This window comes from Poecile atricapillus, chromosome 7, assembly GCF_030490865.1.
Source record: "Poecile atricapillus isolate bPoeAtr1 chromosome 7, bPoeAtr1.hap1, whole genome shotgun sequence".
Classification (NCBI taxonomy): domain Eukaryota; kingdom Metazoa; phylum Chordata; class Aves; order Passeriformes; family Paridae; genus Poecile; species Poecile atricapillus.
Window position 1 is genome coordinate 26,731,568 of NC_081255.1, and position 22,174 is coordinate 26,753,741.

The window sequence follows — 22,174 nt, forward strand, 5'->3', positions numbered from 1 at the left end:
TTCTATCTCATGAAGCAAGGCGAGGTGGGGAGATTTGAACTAGTGACTTTGCAGCTGGTGTATTAAAGAAAGTCAAAATAGAAGAGAATTTAAACTGCAAAGGGAGGTAAAAATAAAGTTATCTAAGCTATGTGAGTGAGATGAAAAATGAGTCATCAAGGCTGGAAAATGGGTAACCTCTGATCCCTGAAACGAAGAAATCTGGCTGCCGTCATGTTGCTGCTGATCTAATTTTTACACTTTCCCCTCCATACAGAGGAGACCTGTTTCCATTGCATCCATCACAGCTAAACAATCAGTGTCTGATCAGTCCCAATGCTTCACTCTCAGGGATGCACAATTAACCAGCACCATGTTTGACACTGCAAGGGGAGCGCAGTATTTTCTGGGAATGCCTGACAAGTTTCAATCGTAAAGAACACAAACCAAATGACCCAACAGATAATGACAGCCAGTGCCCTGACAGTTAGATAATGTGCATGCTCCAAAGCAAGGCCAATTAGAAGCAATAAAAACAAATTTGAAATGTTAGAGCAAAGGTCAGAAATCCTCAGCCATTACCACAGGCTTGATTTTGCTTTTTTTCAAGCGGTCACCAGCTCCTATTTCCAGTAAGTGAGCACATAGTCATGTTTCCCAGGTGCCCACCCATCCATTATAGCACATTGTGACTTCTGGGACTCACAAACCCCACTAAAGTGGTGTGTGGAGAATCCCAGCGCTACCTGGGTATCTCATCAGGTCCATATCCTATGGCTCTGCTGTTCTGAGTGCAGGGGCTGGCCCACAGTGCTTATACAGGAGGCAGATAAAAGAGGGTGTGCATGTCTCTCCCTCCACCACAGAAGGGTTCCTGCTGCTGGCCATCCATCCCTCAGTTCCTGACCTCCCTTCCCAGCTCAGTGCACCAGGACACACCTGCTTTATCCAGGAAACAGTGCCCTGAGGCAGGAATGATTAGTTTATAGCTGGAGTCACACTATCACATAAGAGGAGGAGCCACAATTACAAGCAACTCACGTGGCTCACACACAGCCACCCTTGTGTACCTCTCACCCCAGAGTTGGAAGCTGCAGAGAACATAGGGGTGGGTTTTGTCTTGGTTCCTGTCCTCCCATTTCCTAAGGAGCAGGAGGGCAATAATGGATTTATATGCACTCACCTGATGAGATGTAGCAGAAAATGGCAGTCTCTTGAGCTGGTTCAAGTTATGATATTGGGATTAACGTGCTATGTACATCAGACATTATCCATGTCAACCCACCCTTCACGTAGGTCCCTGTCTCTGCTTTCAGAGCAGGAAAATCCCAGGCCAGGGTGATGCATGAAGTAACACAAATGCTGTAAATCTGCTTATTGAGCCCTGGCTTCCTCAGAGCAAGAAGACCAGGGAAGGAGAAGGAAAGCAGGTGGGTACCTGCAGGCATACCTATGTGAGGATGCCTGTGAGAGCTAATCTAAATACATTTAGGGTTTAAATGCAAAGCTGATTAGTGAAACCACAGCAAGCTCTTGTGTGATATGCTCCTTCAGAGTTAAAGTAGCCATAATTCAATTTACTCATTTAGCTCATTTCCAAAAAGTAAATTAAGGTGGAGTAAATTAAATTAAAACAGCTGACAGCACCTTCATTTTGAAAGGGGTTGTTAACGCGGACCCAGTCTACTTCATACAGTAATGCAGATTTTTTTTGCCTGATAGGCCCCCATCAGGCACACCAGTTCCCCATCCTGAAGTATTTTTACACACCCTCTGTTCAGGGAGTCTCCAAGAGCAGGATCAAGCTGGACATGTATTTGGGTGTTTGCATGTGCTTAGTGTGCACGTGCTTAAATCCAGGGTAAAATCCCTGCAGCTGGCAGCCTCATTCCTAAGTGTTTGAGAAGCTAATTGTTGTAATGAGGAATTTTGGTGAAGCCTCTGCTGGGAGCTGGTCAAGCACAGCACATCTCTAAACTCTGTAAATGAATCCTTTTCACTGAACCCATGCAAAGTCAATGTTCAAATCCTGGAAGGTGTTCTTTAGTGACAGCTACAAGCATCAAGAGTTGCATAAAATGTGCAGACGTGGGAGCGAGCTGACAGATTATAATTACCAATAGAAAAAGGGGGAAAATCCCCCAAAATTATTTTTTTTTTTGGCAAAACATATAATTTGCCTTTAAACCTTAGTCGGGCTCCCATTAGTAATACAATTTACAGACCTGGAAATCAAATTGAAGCTGTTTGACTCTTCTGTTTTGCTGCCCTCACTCCATTTCCTCCCTATTCTACAAACTGTAAGAGGTTTTGCTGACCTTTCACATTTGGTCTGGAGCATTTTTTCTGTTTATGACATTCTGCTCTCCTCTTAACCACTGAAAATGGTGGGAGAAAAGACAACAAAACAATAATTTAAGTTTAGGAGAAGTGAGCTGGGGATGGAAACAGCTTCTCGGGAATAAAGCAGGGAGGTGGCTTCACTCCCTACTCTCACCTCAGTCATGGCCAGGTCAGAGAATACACAACCAGATGTAGGTGAAACCTCAAAAATCCTGAGCTTGAAAGTGTAGAGGGGAGTTCTTCTGGAACATGGGGAGAGCATTCCCAGTGGGGCAGAAGGACCTGCACTCAGCACATGCCAGAGAGCAGCACAGCCCTGGGATGGTATCAGAGCCACACAAGCTCTGGGCACAGCTGTTTAGTGTCCATATGGGGCTCAAAATGAGTTGTCCAGGTAGAAGGACCTACCTTTGGTCAGACTGTGCCCACACACAAAGGCTTTCCCCATCCCCAGCCAGTGTGGTGCCAAGACAGTGCCCATGGCCTGTGAGGATGGTGGGATGGTCCCGTGGGCAGACCCAGCCTGTTGGAGACGCAGCTGTGCTCTCATACATCATCATTAGAGCTGCAAAGTCAAGCAGCAAAAGGAGGAATTGCCAGAATAAAGGCTGTCAGAGCAATTTTAATTCAACCTCCTGGCAGATATGCCTCCTGATGGGGTCTTTAATTACCTCATCACAGCCTACTTTTTCTTCAACAAGGCTGCTGCTTTATTCAGGGCACGATGGACAGACGGCAATTAATGAAGGGCCAGTCAATATTTTGTTCTGTCCTTTTTTCATTCAATGTGTGGCCCCAGGCATTATTTGCCACATGCCATCAAATCCTAGCTCTTGGAATTATTCATCTTCTCCTGGGCTTTTCCTTCATATGTATCAGTGCAGCAACTGAGATTCCCACAAAGGAAGGAATTTCTTTTCCAGCACTTCTGTGAGCAGAGAACCTGGGTTTTACCAACAGAAAAATATGGGGCAGACGTGAGCTGCAGAATGCTCCACCAGCAAGGCCCAGGTGGCATTTTTCAGGATACCCATGCTGTCTCTGTCCAAAACCCATCTTCCCTAACCTCTGCCAGAGCTGTTTAAACACTCAGGGCATCTAGAATTTGAAATTCAGTGTGTCCAGAATATGATTAACATGGACCTGGTGGCTCTCAGAGAAAAAATGTCAGTGGTCTAAAGAGGGAAGATCTCTGCTGATGCTGTGCTGGAGCAGGGCTTTGTTGCAGCCAGGGATCCAGAGGGAAAGAACAGAGAAATGACGATAAGGGCAAAGGGATGAGCCTCAGGCAGGGCAAGCTGACTGGCATTTGTGAATTTTTAACCAAAAGTTCTGTTTTTCTCCCTTAGTCATTCCCTGTAACAGCTGTACTCTGCTGTGTCTTAATCTCTAACAAATTTTTCACCTTTTACCATCCTCCTTTCAGAGGAGGACAGTTCACACTTTCAGCCCAAGAAATCTTAACCTTTCCTCTGGCACAAGTAGAAAGAGGTGAGAACAGGACAGAGATTCAGTAAGAGGAAGAGCTCCCTGTGCCACTGGCAGCATCAAAGGGAGCCCCACTCGAATGGATTCCAGTGAGTGCACTGGGAGTGGAACCCTGGTCACTGAACAGCTTAGGAAAAGAACAAGAGGAGAGGAAGGGCATGAACCTTCATTGCTGTCCAACAGCCCCTTTCTGCACTTCTCTCTCCTGCTCTGTGCCCACTTAACCCCCCTCTTAGAGAGCTGCCTTAGTGTCCAGGATGGGCTCTCTGAGCCTCTCTCAAGCACAGCTAGATGACAGTGCTCTCTTCTCCAGCAGCTTCTGCAGGCAGCACAGAGCTCTCTCTTGCCCTGCTAGAAATTCATGGGCCTGCTGGCCTGTCACTCCAAAGAGCATCCAGCATTTTCAGCAAGGCTTTTAATTCATTAGCTCACAGAGGAAAATATTCTAACCTTGCCCTCCTCAGCTGAGTCAATGATGCTTTCCTACCTTGCCTCAGACAATCACCTTCAGAAAAATAATTACTTAGCATGCTGATAACAGCAGACATTATCTTTGTGAACTGGGTGTTTGTTTGGGATTCACAGGGTCTCCCTGCCATGAGGACTGCAGGGAAAACTGGGGTTACTGCTTGAAACCTGACCTGCCTTTGCAGGCTGTGGGAAACTCTGTGGTCACTGGGCTCACTCCAAGGGGAGCTGGGGGGATGCTGGAGGATGCTCAGTCAGAGGGAAGGGGCTGAAGGGTTCTGGGAGGAGCTGGAGGAGTTGTGCTGGGCTCCATCACTGGAAGAGGTTTCCCAGAAAAGCTGTGGATTCCCCATCCCTGGAAGTGCTCAAGGCCAGGTTGGATGGGGCTTGGAGCAACCTGGTTTAGTGGAAGGTCCACCATCTAGGGGATGGAACTGGATGATCTTTAAAGTCCCTTCCAACCCAGACCAATCTGTGATTCTGTGATATGTTGATCTACAGGTGGCATTTGGGCTCCTGTATGCAAGGACAAGGGAATTTACCCACAGGTCCAGCCAGCCAGTTGGATTCACTTACAGGCACATAATCACATTATACACAGAATACAGATACAGTTATTTCTCTTGACCCTTGAAATGAGCTGCATTTTCGGTAGCAGAGGGTGCCCCACCTCCAGCCTCAATCTTGTTCTGTAACCAGAGCTGTTGCATCAGGTATTGCCTCTTACTCCAGATGGTCCTGATTCCATTCCCACTGAACTGCCTGCATTGCCTATGCTGTAGGATGGCTGTTCTCTGACAGCCTGACTGCATGGACAAAGCTCTTGTGAAGGTGCCTGAATTTGGGTGCCAGCCCTATTTCTGACCCTCAGGTCCACCTCTCTCTTTTTGTGCCTCAATTTCTTTCTCCAAAACATGGTGATTCCAACATAAACACTTCCTTCCTTACAGTCAGATGTACTCTGGAAGTGTTGCAGGTTGTTGCTATTTCCAGGCCTGTCATTCTAATACATTTTGGCTGCACTAATTCCCTCAAACAGAAATTGTTCTGCCTGTCCTAGTCTGGGACAAAGCAGGCAATTAGTTGTCTCTTACACGTTTATTAACTCTGCAGCTTTCTTTCAATGACTACGTGAAATCCAGTAATGTTTTAATACATTTTCATAAACTGTGGGCACAACATGTCCTGTTTCCACTAATAACCGTGCCATATAATTAGTCCTGATTACACAGATATTTAGTATCATTTTACATATTCCAGTCCTTTCCTAGTGCCACTGCCTAGCCAAGGCATATTTAAAGCCACAGCCATCTCCCTTCTGTTTCCCAACAGTTTGCAAGAATTCTTTATGGAGAGGATTGCAGTTAACACAAATTGCAGATTCAAAGAACAATTTCATTTCACTGGTGTACATTTTAGGTGTATGTATATATATATGGCTCTGATCAAATGTCAGGTGACAAAGCCCAGGATACAAATAGAAGGCATTTATCTACTTACAGGGAAAAGCCGGTATTTGAAATCCATCAGGAAATTAACAACATGAATCTTTAAAAATCTATTCCTTAAACATCTGTTGGCTTAGGGCTGAACATTGACCGTATTTAGGATTTTACTGTGAAGTAGCAGCCCCCAAACAAAAGATCCCTCGTGGCATTAGGCTCTGGTGGAGGAACAAGAAAAATTTACTCTGTGCAACCTGATTAGAGATGTGTATCTTTCCCTGCTGGCGTGGCTGTCTCTATAGAGATGGACATGGATATTTGATGAGATTAAAATGCTTCAGTTACCACTGTCAGTGGTTCTTTAATTTAAAATGAAGGAAGCAAACAAACATTCCTTTTGATGAGGTAACTGAATGATGCTATGGAAAAGCACTTTGCTGTCAGGTGGTAATTAGGTTCAGTAATAGTTGTGGGTTTTTAGCCTTGGAGGCTGTGGCCCCTGGGAGTCTGAGAGAAATGATACATTCAATTTCCAGAGGAGAGGAAGATGCTGCATGCTTTTCTCTGCTAACCCTGCAGGTCTCTGCAGATAAGAGCATTCAGAACTGCAGTGCTGACAGTCCTCCTTGAGCCAGCCTGAACTGTGGTGTCAAGATCACAAACAGAAAAGGGAGACGGGCTCAAAGCAGGCCTAACACAGGCAGCCTGGCTCTGACCACATGTATAAGGAACTGCCAGAATGGCTGCAATGAGAGGATTTTTAAAGGCTGCAGAAGGAACTCCAGCAATTGCTCTCTGGTCTGGGCTGATATTTGTAACATCCATCTTACACATCACTAGAAAATCTTCAGCAGGAAAGTGTCTCTTTGTAAACAAGGAACATTCCCACAGCTACTCTTTTAAGGGAGGAAAAAAGCAGGTAGAAGGAATCTCGAGGCTCAGCTGCCTCCCTTGCCAATTTGAAATTGCCTTTTCCATTGCAAAATAGAAACAATATTTGGTTGTGCTGTTAAGGGTTGGAACCCAAATGAAACATTCCAATTGGTCCAAATGCATTCAATTGAAATTTTTCAGTTTGGAGGCATTATTGCCGTTTTCTCAGAACAGAGGCAAATACTGAATATGATGTTTCCCATGAAACAGGTGCTCTGGGTCCTGCTCTGCTGCCCTCTTCATGTTGTCACACAGCTTTCCCAGCCCAAGGAGTGCTAGTTCTCCATGAACAGCTCAGTGGTATCTCCCCTGCTCCTCACCCCAAGCTAAGGAACACTGAAAGGGCACGGTTGGCCAACACCAGGGAAGGACCAGCAGTGCTGCAGGGAGCCAGGCATGGGCATTTCATGCCTTTGTGCCTTGCTCACCAGTGCCTGACCTCGTGTCACACTTATTTTTGGACTAACAGCCACTGAGCTGGTTGTGAAACTGGAGTAAGGGCTCAGAACGAGAGGGGGTCCTGGGTAAAGTGTCCAGCTGGGCTGGCAGAAGGAACCTGCCAGCACTGCAGCAGCTCCAAGGGGAGCTGGAGGACTCTGCCTCAGCACAGGCTTGCCAGTAGCTTCCTGAAGCGCTGAAAAAGTTTTCACTTCCAGAACTAAAACTTTGCGAAATAAAAGCGGGTCTGATTCGCTCTCAGGAGATAAATGAAGGGTAAGTCCATTAAAGATACTGGTGTGAGATTGGTGTACAGCAGACAGAATTCAGGAAAGATATTGATATCTCCAAAATCCTCTGAATATTTTTTCAGACATAAACCAGGTATCTTTCCTGATCATAAATGCTTTATTTCCAAATGGAATTTCAATAAAATAAGCACAGTTAGACTAGCACTTATTATAAAGCCATAACGCAGCAGCACTGAAGTTTAGTTATGAAATGTATTAAAAAAGCAGCCTGGATAAAGCAAGAGAAATTGCTTTCTGACCTACCGAGTTTTAGGAGTAGGTGCTAGTGGTCCCTCCACCAAGGAGTTCAGCCTGTAGTAATCCAAGAATGTCCTGGCCACATTTCTTCCAAGCTTCATATCTGTGATTTTTTAATTAAGGAGCATTTAGAAAAAAAAATAAAAATAATAATAGTAATAAAAGCAGAGTCTAAAGGTAAGTTACTGCTATTTAATGCAAGAGCAAGTTTTACATCAACCATCCCACAGAGCTCAGGCTTCAGGCAAACATGACTTAGGCAGGCAAATAAGGTTGGGGTCATCTTGTTTGCTTCTTGTTTTCAGAGGCAGATGCTTCATAAAAACACAGACAGGAGGAAACAATCTCCCTTTCCCCCCACGCCTGGCTGCGGATCCCTGTGGTTCTCATGAAGTAATACACTAGACAAAAGGGGCCCTCCAATCTCCACATTCAGGGAAAATAATTACCTTAAAATGCTTGGATACAGGCAGTATTTCTGTATCCAGGATACAAGGTCAGCTACACCATGGTGTGAACCTGCCATGGACCAGTGTACTGAAGGTTGGGATTAATGCTGTAGCCCTCACACCTTTAGCTCTGACCCCCAGAGTGTCATGGGAGAATTCACTGTTCTTTCCCTGTGTTGTATTCAGGACCTGAAATGGTGATTTTAGCACTGACCTGGAAGGACAGTAGGTTACCTTAACGAGTTCAGCAGTAACTCTGATGTGTCTTCTCTCCTCACTAGCCACTATTTCTCCTTCAGCTAATCCCAGCATTAGGCAGGTGCTGCACATCAAAGCTGCTATGAAGACCTCAGGGGCACAGGAACCAGACGTTCCTGAAGACTCAGCTGCTTACAAAGAAGTTGAATAACCTGTGGATTGCATTAAAAAACAATATCCCAGACAACATGTTCATGGGGTGAATCTGCTGCTCATGAGAAAAGCCATCATTAAGTCTGCCTGTTACAGAGCAGCATCTCCTTATCATCTACAGGGTGATGTCCAGCTGGGAGATATCCCGTGGACTCCATTATCCACAGCTGAAGGAGGCTGAAGGCTCCTTTATTTGCTTGTTTTGAGCTGATGCCTACCCAGGCTGCAATAACCACATAGCACTCCAGGGCACTGCCCCAAATGGTCATTTCAGCAGGGCTGCTGCTGCAGAACCTGGGGACTCTGAAGAGACCTTTGCATCCAACACCCAGCAGTCCAGGGAGATAAACCATTGCTGGGTTGTTCTGTGTGCATGTATGCATGTTCTGCTTTATCATTAGTTATCTGCTGATGTTTCCATTAGAGGAAAATTCCAGAAGTGCAGCATCCCAGGGGCTTCCAGCAGTGCTGTTGAAGACACTGGCTTCTAAATGAAGCTTTTATTACCCGCCCACTTACATTAGACACATCAAAACAAGTGAGCATGAGACATCAGGTTCACGCATCACTGTGAGGTCTCTTTCTTGTTTATTTATGTATTTCTAAGGAAGGTCGAACCGATGTGACAGCCTTCTGCAAAAATCCAGCCACCAGCTCTGCCAGTGCTGCAGTCAGGTCTCCTGGCTGACAGTGACTCCTGACACTGCTTTTCTCTCCAATGATCTTGTCCTGATTTTCCAGCTCCCACCTCTGTGCCTGGGGATGGTTCCATGGACCTGTCCCTGCTGAGGGTCTATTGTGACACGCTCGTTTCGATCCTGATACCGCGTGTGCTGCGGGCACCTCTGTTCTCCTGGCCAGCAGCAGGGCAGAGCTTCAGCAGCTGGTGCTCCCAGCTGTTGTCTGCATGGACAGGGAGAGGCAGCTCTGTGGATCAGCACCAGCTCTGTGGATCAGCACTGGCTGTTCCCCAGCTGTGGCACTGCCCAGCGAGCTCCCCTCACATCCTACCAGCACTGCTTGGTGAGACCAGCCCTGCGTGCAGGGAGGTTTGGAAAGTCGGAGACAGCCTAAAGTTTAGCGATTCAAGGGAGGGCAGTGTTGCTCTGAAAGTGTTTTGTGATTGTTTCTGGAATTTGGGGATGGCTGGGGGTAGTTTGGTTGCTGCAGATGTGGGCTCAAAGCAGTGGCGAAGGTTAAGAGTTCAGAGTAGTCTGAGGAAGCCAGGAAGGGGAGAGGGCTGTCAGACACTTAAGGGATTGAGAAGACTAACATGGCTTGATCTTGTAGTTTCTTTCATTTACTCGTCACTTTAAAGACATAAAGTGGTAATTGGACTCAGTAAAGTCTCTAGGACATTTTGTCTGTGGCAATCTCAGAAAGCTCCTCTGCCAGAAGTGGCCCTGCTGCCCTTTTCTTTGTCTCTCTGCATTGCTTTTGTTTGCACGGAGGGAACCTGCTGTCCTGGGGGAGGAAGCCCTTGGATGGCAGTGGGTGCAGCCGAGGAAGTGGCTCCATGAGCTCCTGCCTTGCAACTCTGCCTTAACCCCAACCTGCAGGAATCCAGTTCCACTGCTGAGCTCAGGTCTCAGGAACAGCTTTCTGAAGCTAAGGACAGCTAACCACTGGAATAACCTGCCTTAGCACGTCGGGAAATGTCCAGACCAGAGGTATTAAAGAACAGGTTAAGCCCACAGCAGACATGAATGGTTTAGGTGTAACTGGTGCTGCATGAAGCTTGGGTAAGGGAACATAAAAGGCCCTCTCTGACTGCTTCACCCCATCTTCCTACAGTTCTGAACATATTTTTCAACCCACAGAGACCTGTTTTTTAAGATTGTTGAGAAAGGTAAGGGCATTTTGCAGAGCATGGACACACAGATAGATAGAGAGCGTGAAGAAACTGGAAATGCAGTGCCACCAAAATACGTCCACCAAAAAGTCACAAAATGGGAATAACTTGCAGTCAGCAATGATGAAAAGAGACTCAAACCAGCATGGGATAAAAAATGTGCATGTTCTAATATGAGTCTCTCCAGCCATCCTGCCCCCTCTTCTCTGCCTGTCACTTCTGCAAGGGATGAGTGGTTTCTGTCATGGAAATCAGGCACCTGATACATAAAAACAGGAGCAGCAGCATCAGTCTCTCCCTGTGACTGTCCAGCCTGGGTAAGAGCTGGCGTGGCTCCCTCAGCAAGTGCCAGCAGCACGTGTGTGCAGAACCAGTAGAGGAAAACAAATTAAAGCAATAACATTTGCATTTATCTCTGTGCATGGAAGGCTCGAACTCCACTTTGGCTTACAGTATATCCTGGGCACGTAAATAACAGCTACTGCAACCCAAACCCACTTCTGCTGCGTGGTTTGGTCGGTTGGTTGGTTTTTAACCAGCTTCCTATCTGGAATCACATGTGCTGTGTGCCCACAGGAGCTCCCTTCCTAGCCTGAACTGCACTTGACAGAAGGCCATTTCCCAGCTAGTCCCATCATGGGAGCTCAGCTCATACAAGACAGTCAAAATGTATTTGGGAGGGTGATGATGGAAACAGCTGGGTGTATCTTCACCTTCACTAGCATCTGCAGCTCCCTCTCATCTCTCTTCCTCCTCCATAGTCTCATTGCTCCATGCTCCATATTTCTACCTGGAAGTGTCCCTCCTGCAAACGCCCTTCTCACAGCATTCACTCTGTGAATGGCATCAGCAGATTTGGGGAGATTTCAGGACAGTCTGTTTATGCACAACTCTGCCAAATTTCACAGATGCTAGGAGGTTCAAGAATCGTGCTGGGCTCTCTGCAAAATCCCGCATGTTTATGATCCCTACCATGCCCCACAGCCCAAAGCTTCCCGCCCTGGTAAGAAAGGAGGACAGAGGAGTGGGGACTCTCACAAGCCATTACTAGTTTTCAGCTGACACAATTCATTGAGCCTATTGTGAGCAGTCTGCTTAAGCTCGAGCCTCTGGAAGTGCAGACAGAGCCTTGTTCTGTCTGTGCATGGAGGCAATAAAAATCTCAATTTGGAAACCAGTTAGCAGTACAAGTCATTAGGGGAGGTACTAAATGTTGCTGCTTTAATAGCTCACTGATCCTTTAATAATGTCACTGCTGCAGAGCATGGTGGCACCATTCGCTCGCTTTTGTTTTGCTTTTTGAAATTCAGGGTCATTCCACTTTCAAGTGAGTGGATTATCTCTCTTTTCTCCTTCTGCCAGACACTGCAAACTGCTTTAAATAATTAGAAAAAAGGATGGCTCCTTCAAATTCACAATCTCATTTTCATAAGGTCCAGTGTCATTGCTTTGGAACGGGAAGAGAAACCGTGATGGTGGTAAGGATTTGACAAGGGCAAAACAGTTAGCAGCCCCCACTCATCTTTGATAAGTCCTGTGGGGTCTCTGCCAAGCAGATTGGATCTCTGGTTTTATGTCTCATCTAGAGGACGGCACCTCCATCAATTTGAAAGACTGCACTGGGTTATTAGCTTATGGAATTCATCCAAGTTTAGTCCTAAGTAGGATTTGAAATGTGACCATTCAGTCCAGAGGCACCACTGACCAGACCCACGCAAGTCTTTTGTTTCAGACAAACAGCTTTAAGTTATCCTAAAGACAGACACAGAGGAAGAAAAAAAAAAAAAAATGGAAAGGAAGAAAGAGGGTAAGGAAAATGAGAACAAAGAGAAAAATGAATCTTTTTAATAGCTCAAATTAAAAACCAGAAGAAGCTCTTTGTTTGACGCAACTGAATTTTACAGCAAATCTCAGTCCACCACAACGATCCTGTTATTTATGAAAAGGGTTATTTTGTTTGGGAGAGTCCCAGATGACTGTGGTCAGAGAGCATACTGTCAGCTTCATACAGTCTCAAGAGAAATATGGATGAGGTTTTCTCATCCGTTTATAACAGCTTCCATCAATGGATCAAACCCCTTCCTGACTTGAACAAGAGCTCTAATGGAAAATGGCATTACAGGGCTTTAAACCACCATGTTATATCATGCCAAGCCTGATCAGAGCTAGTCCTCTATTGCAGCAGAGTTGTTTTCACCAGTTACTTACTTATTTTGTTTCACTGTGCTGACACTGCTCTCTAATAAACAGATGCTGCCCCAATCTCATCTCCTGGGGGGGCCCACTCCAAGCAAAGTGTTAAAAAAATAGAGACTTGGTGGTGAAGGAGGGTGTGCTTCCAAGGCTTTTCACCAGCATTTAACATCCTGCAAGTCTGGGTGCTGATGATGCATCCTTCCCTGGGACTCACTCTAGGGAAAAAATGTTCCCAATGCCTAGCACAGCTGCCATTGCAAAAAATGTATTTCAAAATGTATTTCAAAATTTAGTTTGAATGTATTTTCATGTATTTCAAAATCTTTATCAATGGTGGAAGCTTCTAAAATGGGAGTATGGGGAGGAGATTGGGCTTTCCATGGTTCCAGTGTAAGAGCCAGGCTCAGTATGAGAATTACTGGGGACTCCCTCTCATGGTAGTCAGCAGGTCAGACTTGAGAAATGCAGCCAGACCATCCAGCCTAAAAATCTATAAATGCCCTGAACTGCCAACCTGGAAAACCAGAGGGACTTTCCCCAAGGAGAGCATTTTCATTCCCAACAGCCCCAGCTCCTGATCCCACATGGGACAGATGCTTTTGGAAGCAAAAGGTAACAGCAATGACGAGCCTTCATTTTTATTCCTCTTGTGTGTTATCAGGGAAGGAACCAGGCGGAAAGATCCCTGACCGACTATTTCAGGCTTTCAGGCCCTTTTCCTGAAATGCTTGATTGTGGTGGAAGAAATTACGAAGATGGGAGTTGTGCGCTCTTCTCCCTGAGTAATCAGAGGCCTGTAATTTTCGCTCCTGCTCTGAAAGAGGAGGCTGGAGAACAGGGATCTGGGAGAGCACTGTTTTATCTCTGCCAGAGGGACTGTGCTCAGGGACCACGCTGTGTTTCCCATGAACTCATTTCAATATCAGCCATCGCTTTTGTCCTCGTGAGCTGAACTGAAACAGGCAGGTCCCAGCTAACACCTGGGCACGGGGAGCAGACAAGAGGGTGGAGGTGCTGCACAGGAGCCAGTGGCTGGACAGAGCATCCAGGGGCAGCAGAGTGTGGGGGAACACCAGTGTGCCCCAGCTCTGCAAATTGTGAGGGAAGTGCCCAAGTGAGCACATTCTGCTGCTGCTGGAAACCTGCCCGTGACACTGAGCTGCAGAGTGGCTGCCACACCTGTGGCCATGAGCAGGGAGCACCTGGCTCAGCATGAGATTCGAGACACACAGACAGGTACAGGGAATTCAGGGTGCCCTGAGCAAGCACAGGGACAGCGAGGGCTCTCAGACTCCAGCAAAGTAACACTAGGAATGCCACAGGGCCACAGTCCTTTTCACTCTGAATCCACGTGCCCTTCCCAGAGCTGAGAGCATGATTTTACAGGGACACCTCCGACTGCTGCTCCACTATCCTCATGCCATCTTCACATTGCTCCACACAAGTGACATTTTGTCCATCTTATGGTCCCACTACACAAGTGGGAGATGGAAATGGGCCCTCCTGTAAATGGTAATTTGGCCTAAACTATAAAATGACCAAAGAAAATGGTTTATTAAATATCTTAGAGTTGCTGACTCCTGATGAGGTTTTCTGAGGGACAGAAGTCAGGACCAAGCTCACAGCTGAAAAAGAAAAAGACCCTGAAAGAATGGATTTCAGCATCGGTACATTTTAATTCATTAAAATACTGCATCAGCTTCACTTTGTAAATTGGTATACTGTTAAAATTATGCACTTAAAAACTGATTGTAGAAACTTCTATCAAACTGTCCCAAAATTAATTTGGGCCTGAATTTACTGGTCTCACATTAATGTCTGATGGATTTTTAACAAGACTAGCAGGAAAACATAGGATGAGTCTCTTTTGTGATTTTAACGTTTCTGATCTTTGCTATTGTTTAATTCTGGTTACTTGCCAGCTCTGGGAAGGAGCCCTTGTGGATTAGCTGACCTCAGCTCTTTACACAGTCAATGAAAATTACAGAGCTGATTCTCTCTGATGTGCTGAGAAGGGATGAAGACAGTGGAAGAGATTTCCAAGTGAAAATCCAGCATTCACAACCTTCTTCTATCGCTGATGAATGTTCTCAAATGCACGGGGGAAAAACAGCATGAAAAACAAAGCCTTAACAGTTGTTTTCAGCTTAGTTGGAAATGCAAGAACAGTACAATACTTTCCAACTGTAATTAAACGCCCCAAAATACACTGGAAAATCATAAGCTGAACTCTTTGGGGATCCTCTTACTCCTCACATCTCAGCTCAGAAACACGATGATCCCTGTTGTTCCAGGTCTGGAAGTTCCCACTAGACATTCCACCCACGGCTTTGGGCGTAACATTTACTACCACCCAAACAAAATCAGTTTTGAGATAAATGGTAGAAAGACTGTTTCGATACACCGAAGTGTGGATAAACCATTTCTCATCCCTAAATTGCTGGAAGCTCCTGAGTTGTATAAATCACAACCAGGCATCAGTAATCTGTTGTGTGCTGCATTTTCCCTCTTCAGATGCAGCTTCCATTGTCAGATGGGGCACAGTCAATGGCTTTGACAAGAGCAATCCTAAAAAGAAGAAATTAAGAAATGAGATTGACTAAGAAGTATGAGGAACTAAGAAACACGAGTGTTCCCTTGTGCCAGAAGCCTGCGTGTAGCTGGGTTTAAAGTTGTTGAGTAAAGATAAAGAAAATTGAAGAATGGTGGCAGTGACTGCAGGATTCACTGGGATTTTAGGGCACCTTCCTTCCCTGGCTGGGATACCACAGGTTCTGCTGTGTCCAAGTGGAACTTTTTGCATTGGGAACATGGGAGTCTGCTCTCCAGTGTGAGCAGATGTAGATGATCTCCTGAAACCTACCTGAGGTCTCCCAGCTGATAAAAGACTCAGTCCAATGGCTATGAGATGGTCTAAGTCAAGATGCCTCTTAAGAACTTGCTGAGAGACACACTGGATTTATCCTGCTTTCAGCCAGGCTTTGTTAAGTCAAGAAAAGGCACCACCTGCATTTATATTGGGCCAAATGCAGGGAAGGGACCACTTATCCTCAGGAATTGGCTTAGCTCCTCTCTCAATCTGTCCTGCGAGGCAGAAGGACCATGGCCTCAGAGGCTGTGCCTTTAAAAACACTTGCAATCTCCAAGTAATAGTCATGCTTCAGTGTGTTCAGCATTTCAGCTGAGCTCAGTACAAAGTGCAGTGATTTAAAGCTGGGAGATCAGGCGGGATTCAGCAAATTCAGAATTATTTATTTCTTTAGAGCAGAAAGTCTGGCTACAGATTATTTACTGCAAATGGGTCTGTTTGGGGGAGGGGAGGAAGGCAAGAGGGTAGAGAAGGGGTGAATTGATTGATTGAAATTTTTTCAATTAAAACAAGCAGTTTTTAAAAAAGATTTAATGCTTTATTGAAAACCGTGAAATAATTCAAGAGTCTGGAGCTCTGCTAAGTGCAGGTCATAGAAATGAGGATGGGGGGAGAGGAAACTAAAATTTTATTCTGTGGGAGAGGGGAAGGAAGAAGAAAAAAAAGGGAGGGGAGGGAAGAAAAAATATCATTATCTTTGTTTCTTTGTCTACGTTAATGTATTTCTCTGCCTGAGTTATCTCCAGTATCTGCAAGTATTGATTCAGAATAAGGCACTGCTGGGCAGGCTGCAGGCAGCCCAGAGCTCTGCTGGGAGTGGAGTATTTCCAGGGCTGCCAGAGCACAAAGAAGAGCCAGGGATTGGCTTTGCAATGGGAACTGCGCCTGGCCAAACCAGAGACAGGGCTGCTGCCCCCTGTGCAAGGACCAGGCTGGGCTGGGGTGGCCCAGAGGCTCCAGAGCAAGGGAGGGGTCCGTGCTGAAGGGCTTTTGGGGTGTTCTGCTTTGGAGTGAGTGGCACTAAAGGGTGAGGGGACAACCAGAGCTAAATGAAGTAATGCTGGAAGGAAGAGGCATCAGGCCATGAATGCCAAGACCTCATTTCTGCCTTCGCTGCTCCCTCAGAGTGAAGGGTCCATCCCACACTCAGGTTATCTGCACTGCGGGGCTTCCTCCCCAAAGCAGGGACACAAAGCTGGGCCAGAGCTCCCCCCACATCAGCTGGACACACCTCACCATAGGTGGTCACTCCAGAGAGGGGGTGCTGGAAGGTAAGAAGAGGATTAGAGCTATTACTGGTAGGTATAGAAACTAATGATATTTTTGTCTTTGTAGGGAAGAAGTAAAATATTACTATAATCTCCACCACTCCTAAATTAATTGCCTCTTTGCTAATATAATTCCCATTCCCAGATAAATTTAGCTTTTTCTAAACCCTTTGATTTTTTCTTTGTGTTTAATATTCAAGCTGGAATGCAGTGATAAGGCGCTATGCATATATATATATATATATATATATATATATAATCTACACACACACAAATATAGTTATATATAGTCCCTGCCACAAATAACACTCCTCTGACTGCTGTCACAAAGCCCTTTCTAAAAAGCTTCTCACTCAAGCTGTGTTGTTTTCCTACATCATGTCCCCTGGGGAAGGGCTGCTGGCAGCAGCAGGACTGTGTCCACAGAAAGATGCTGGAAAGGTCTGCAGCTCTCCCCTTCTCCACTGCCTGCCTCTTCCCCATGTTCCTCTGATGGGAATAAGCCATTGCCAAACTTGAGATGCACCATCTCCTGTCATTGTCACAGCAACCAGCTTTCCTGGAGCAGCTGGCAATGTCTTGCTGTACAGTCAGCGTAGGAGTGGCCCTTGAATTTTGAAAGGGGCATCTCAGAGGAAGTTCTTGTGAGGGAAGTGAGCACTGAGTGGTGGGCCAGCTTTATAGCCACTGCCATCCTTGGTGAAAAGAGGCTTCATAGCAGCATGCTTGTGACTATAATTTAATCAGCAGCCTCTGGTTAAATTACTTCATGTGACTCTTCTATTAAACCTATCCTATTTTGCTATTGGCACAGTCTCACTCTCTGCTTGTGTTGCCTATCTCTATTTCCTTATTACCAACATTAAATAATTCCAGGAGCACTGTTTGCCTCTATTCACAAGTTCCAGTATCATCCTGGAGGAGACTCACTGGTCCCCAGCTCAGGTGACACAGCAGCACCAGCCTCTGCTGAGACCTGGAGAGAGCTCCTCCCTCTCAGAGCCGCTCCTCTGCCTCTGGTGTTCACATGGATCACTGGGGAATATTCACCCACGGATGCCAAAGGATGTTTGCTGCAGCTGTGGCCCTGCTGCAGAGGGCTGGGACTGTCTCTTCAGCGAGCAGCACCTCTGGTCCCTGCAGAGCTGCGTGGATGAGCTGCCAGCTGCATGCCAGGCTTTTTGGGAAGCAGAGGTTGCCTGCTGTAGGACCACAAAGCTCCTGAAGCTCCTGAAGGTTTAATTTCAGCTTCATTGTCTGGATGCTTCAAGGGCTTAAATAAAGGCTGATCAGGAGTACAGAAAGTCCAGGGAAGAAAAGGTGAAAAGATTTCTGGACTTTGGGCCAAGGAATGGTGATAGAGATTGTGCAAATAAGAAAAAGCTGCTGTAGAACAGGATAAACTTTTCAGCATCTGCTGGTGATGGGAGAACAAGCAATGGCCTCAATTTACAATAAAACAGATTAAGATTAGACTTAGGGGAAAGCTTTCCAGTGATAAGACTAGTGAAGCACTGGAAAAATATCTCCTGGAGAGGCAGTGCCATCTCCATCTTAAGACAGAATTAGGGAAAACAGCTATGAGACCAGGGGAAAAGAGAGTTGAACCTTTTTGAGGATGGAGGGATCAGCAAAGGGTTGCACTATAACTCAGTTCCTTAGGCTCAGATCTTGCTGTGTAGGAGCACTCTCCACCATGTTTTTTCTCAGTCCTTAGTGAGGCAATTATGAAAAGCTTCTGCTCCTTTTCTATTCCCAGGAAGAAGAGTAAGGGGCACAAAATCACCACTCTGTGGCCCACAAGCCCCAAAAGAACCACTTTAACCAGCTCACCATTCACCACTCTGCCCTGAGACTGAAAATTTGGCTTCTCTTTAAGGGCACCGCTGTCTTCAGCTGGACTGAATCCCAAGTTCCCCTGTCCCACATTCATCTGCTCTTAACTTCTGAATTCAAACACTGTTCTCCTTTAAAAGCCTCTCTGCCTTTTGCTGCTAATTAAAACATTGGTTGCACTCTGGGCTTGCTTTTCCAAGAGGTCTGGACAGCATTGCAGGCAGTTCAGACAAACAAACAACCAGACAAACAGAATCCATTAGGAGCTGCCACTGCTGACTGTGGCCCTTTCGCATACATCACAGTGAAAAGGTTAATGCTTCCCAAAAGGGGTGGAAGAGACGGGCGGAGGGGAAGGGCAGGAGGGATCCAATCCTGCGAAGACCAGATGTCAGAGATGCTCAATACCTCACAGAATGGGCTCCCCCGCGAGCAAGGCAATTGCCCATCTCTTGGCAAAGCTTCCCTTGGAGGGATCTATAATTTATTAGGGAAGGTGGAGTGCTGAATAAATTGTGCATAGAGATGAAGCAGCGATGATCGCTAACTCAAATCCCTGGGAGCCTGGCATTTCCAATCTTTAGCTCCCATTTGTGTCCCCCCGGTCCCTCCGAAGTGAGCGAGCCAAAGAGTTGAATATCGACAAAACATAATGAGCTCATTGAGATCTAAGCGCTGCAATTAGCAGGGTGGAATGGAGCAGAGGGGCTGGGAGGCAGACTGTAATTATTTATAATGTTGATAATCACTTACATGTAGTTAAAAATATAAATACATCCCAATGCTTGACGGCATTAACTACCCTTCAATTAGCTCCTTGCCCACTAAGTAAGCGATACCCAGGTACTCACAGGAGAAAGGCTAAAGGTCTCTGTCATGTGGCTCTGCTCACAAAATGTTGGTGGCTGGGTGGAAGAAAAGCATTTAAAGAAGGTACCTTTGTGATAACTCACCCCACTACCTGTTTCTGATGGAGCTGTGAAGGAGACAGCTCAGACAAGTGGCTCCTGTTCTCATGGCGGTAAATCACCCTCTGCCATCTATCCTAAATTTCACGGTATCTCCACAGGTTCTCATCCAGATGACCACAAGTTGATTAAATCGAGGGACACCAGTGCAGAGAGCCCACAGTGGAGGTGAGGAGCCCTTTGCTGTGTGGCAGGCTGTTGTATCTGTGCTGCAGTCACAGAAGTACCCATGGTGTATTACAGGGCCACTTGAACTATCATGAGAAGCACTCCAACTCCAGCCCCACGTGTCCCTGCACAGCTCACCTCATGCTGTTTCTCCTGTGCCTAAATCAGCTTCTTTCCAAATAGCTTGAGTCCCTCTGTGCTGCAAATACTTCCCTGCTCCTGAAGATTTTGCCTAAGAGTCATTTTGACTAAGACTCTTTTGACGAAGAGTCATTGTTTCAACAGTCATCCAGTCTGGATGATTCCAGAGATGGACAATCGAAACCTTTCCTTTCTAGCAATATCCCATCTCTTTGTGGACAACAAATCCAAATGTCTCTGTTACAGAAACATAAGGGATTTTATTAAAGAGTTGGCCCAAATGCAGTCATGTTTTACCAACAAGAGGGAAGGGGAGAACAACCAAAAAAAACCAAAGCAGCCAGTCTGAGTTGTAGGCATGCTCCCAGGGAAGATTCCATACCTGAGAACACCTTCAGCTGACAGTAAGCAGAAATGACCCTTATCATCCTCATAGTGCACTCCATCGGCATTAAAGTTTTAATGGAAAGCCAGGTAAGAGTAAAACCATGAGAAAGGGAGAGATTGCTGTACATCAAAAAGAAATACATTTTGGTGTGGGAGAGTAGGTAAAACCTCAATCTGCCTGTACCATTTATTTCCTTCCAGGTGAAGGGAGCATTTAACACACTGAGGTTAAATTTGGACCCTTTTCAGTACAAATGTACAGAAAGGACAGCAGTGGAGGAATGGTCACCAGAGTTTAGTGAGGGAGCTTAATGAAAACATGGAAAATGTGGAAAGAAAAAAAAAAAAGAAAGAGAAAAATCAGGGAGAACACAAACAGGCTGTGTTGCAGTTGAAAAAGCTCAGAGAAAATGCAGGCAGTGTTCAGTGAAACTGAAAGGGAAAAGAGCAAAACCAGAGTAAATGGAAATTGTTCAAAGATAATTGAATGTATGTCCAAGTGCTGGCGTGTGCCAGCCAGCAATAAATACACTGGCTGTGAAAACAAGCTGGTAGGGCACAGGGAGGAACTTCTTAAAGCAAACAAGAGGAGCAAGGAGCATCTGCAAGTGGGATGCAGGGCTGTAGGGACCAGGAATAGGAGACAAGGGATGACAGGATGGGAAGGAGCTGGCGAGGCTGGCAATGAGGCAGAACTATGTGTCTTGAATTGCATTGAAATAGGATCCCCAGGTCTACCTTGAGCATGCTGGAAACCTGAAGGAAAGGCAGCTGGATCACGCTGCAAGGGCCTGGCAGTGGCTGGAGGAGTTGGTATTTTTGGGACTGTGTTCTGGTTGAATAATCAACCATTCATTTAGTAAGATGGTGCAGGAAATCCGTCCTTGCTCTGTACATGGCTTTGAAGGGACAGAAGCAGCTAAAAGAGAAACACATCTCAGTTATTCTAGCAGACAAAGAGCAGAGAAAGCACAAAAAGGACAGGGAATTTCTGGCCTGTCTAGAAAAAAATCCACAGAGTGCCAGAATAAAAGATTCTTTCACAAGAAATACCAAGCCAGTTCAGACCAAACCTGACCTATTCCTGTCTTTGTCACCAGAGAGTGTCCAGAGGAAGAATTATAAGATTTACACCAAGGGATGAGCCCCTTCCCCCTGTATGAAGAGCAGTGTTGCTCCTGCAGCAAGGAGCTGTCCCTGAGCTGAACAGATAATTTAAACTTTCCCAAATTCCTTGGGCACAGGACAAACATGGCTCAGCCCTTTTCAGAAGCAATTTCTCTTCCCTGTTGCCTGGAAAGCTTACCAAGACCTTGGGGAGCATCACACAGGCACAACTTCAAGTCCTGAGCCAGGAATCAATGCTTGCTGCAGCACATCCTTTAAAGTGGTGTTCCCAAAGCAAAAATTAATCTAGAACTTACAAGGTGTAAAAAGCTGGGCACCACAACAGATAAAGTAATACCTGCCAATAGCAGAAACCTTTCAGAGGCTGCTGGGCTCCTGCATCTGACATAGATCAAAACCAAAGTGCAAAAGGGGATGTGATATTGCAACCCCATGGGGGAAATGCAACAGCACAAGCAGGAAAAGGAGCCATGTCCTCACTTGGTCCATAAGAACATGCCTGTCCTTGATCAAGCTGATGCTTGCATGAGAGGAGACAATCTGGTGAGAAGACCAGGGACTAGCATCAAATATATTTCCACAGAGATCTTCTAGGAGAAAAATCCCTCAGCTACACTTGTATTTGCTGTACACTGCCTTACTCCCAGCTCTCAGGAAATAAGTGCAGTGCTGGCTCAGCTCTCACAACCATGGGGTGATGCCTGACTCAGGGTCAGCAAATGCAGGCACAAGGAAACAAACCAAGGGAGAGGAGAGCCCACTGGAAGCAGATCTCCTGTCAAAGCATGGCTCCCATGAAGAACAGCCAGCAATTGAGCAGCCACCCAAGAGCTGCTTGGCAAAGAAATTTTGAGCTGAT

At 45.9% G+C, this 22,174-nt stretch overlaps 1 protein-coding gene across 1 annotated transcript in view; it reads right to left on the reverse strand.

Moving 5' to 3' along the window:
* LOC131580845 (BEN domain-containing protein 5) overlaps positions 1-22,174 on the reverse strand; it is an 880,930-nt gene that overhangs the window by 3,981 nt on the left and 854,775 nt on the right. The window contains exon 12 of the mRNA XM_058842532.1: positions 7,649-7,745. Coding sequence (XP_058698515.1) covers positions 7,649-7,745 — 97 coding nt within the window. The remainder of the gene's footprint in view (positions 1-7,648; positions 7,746-22,174) is intronic.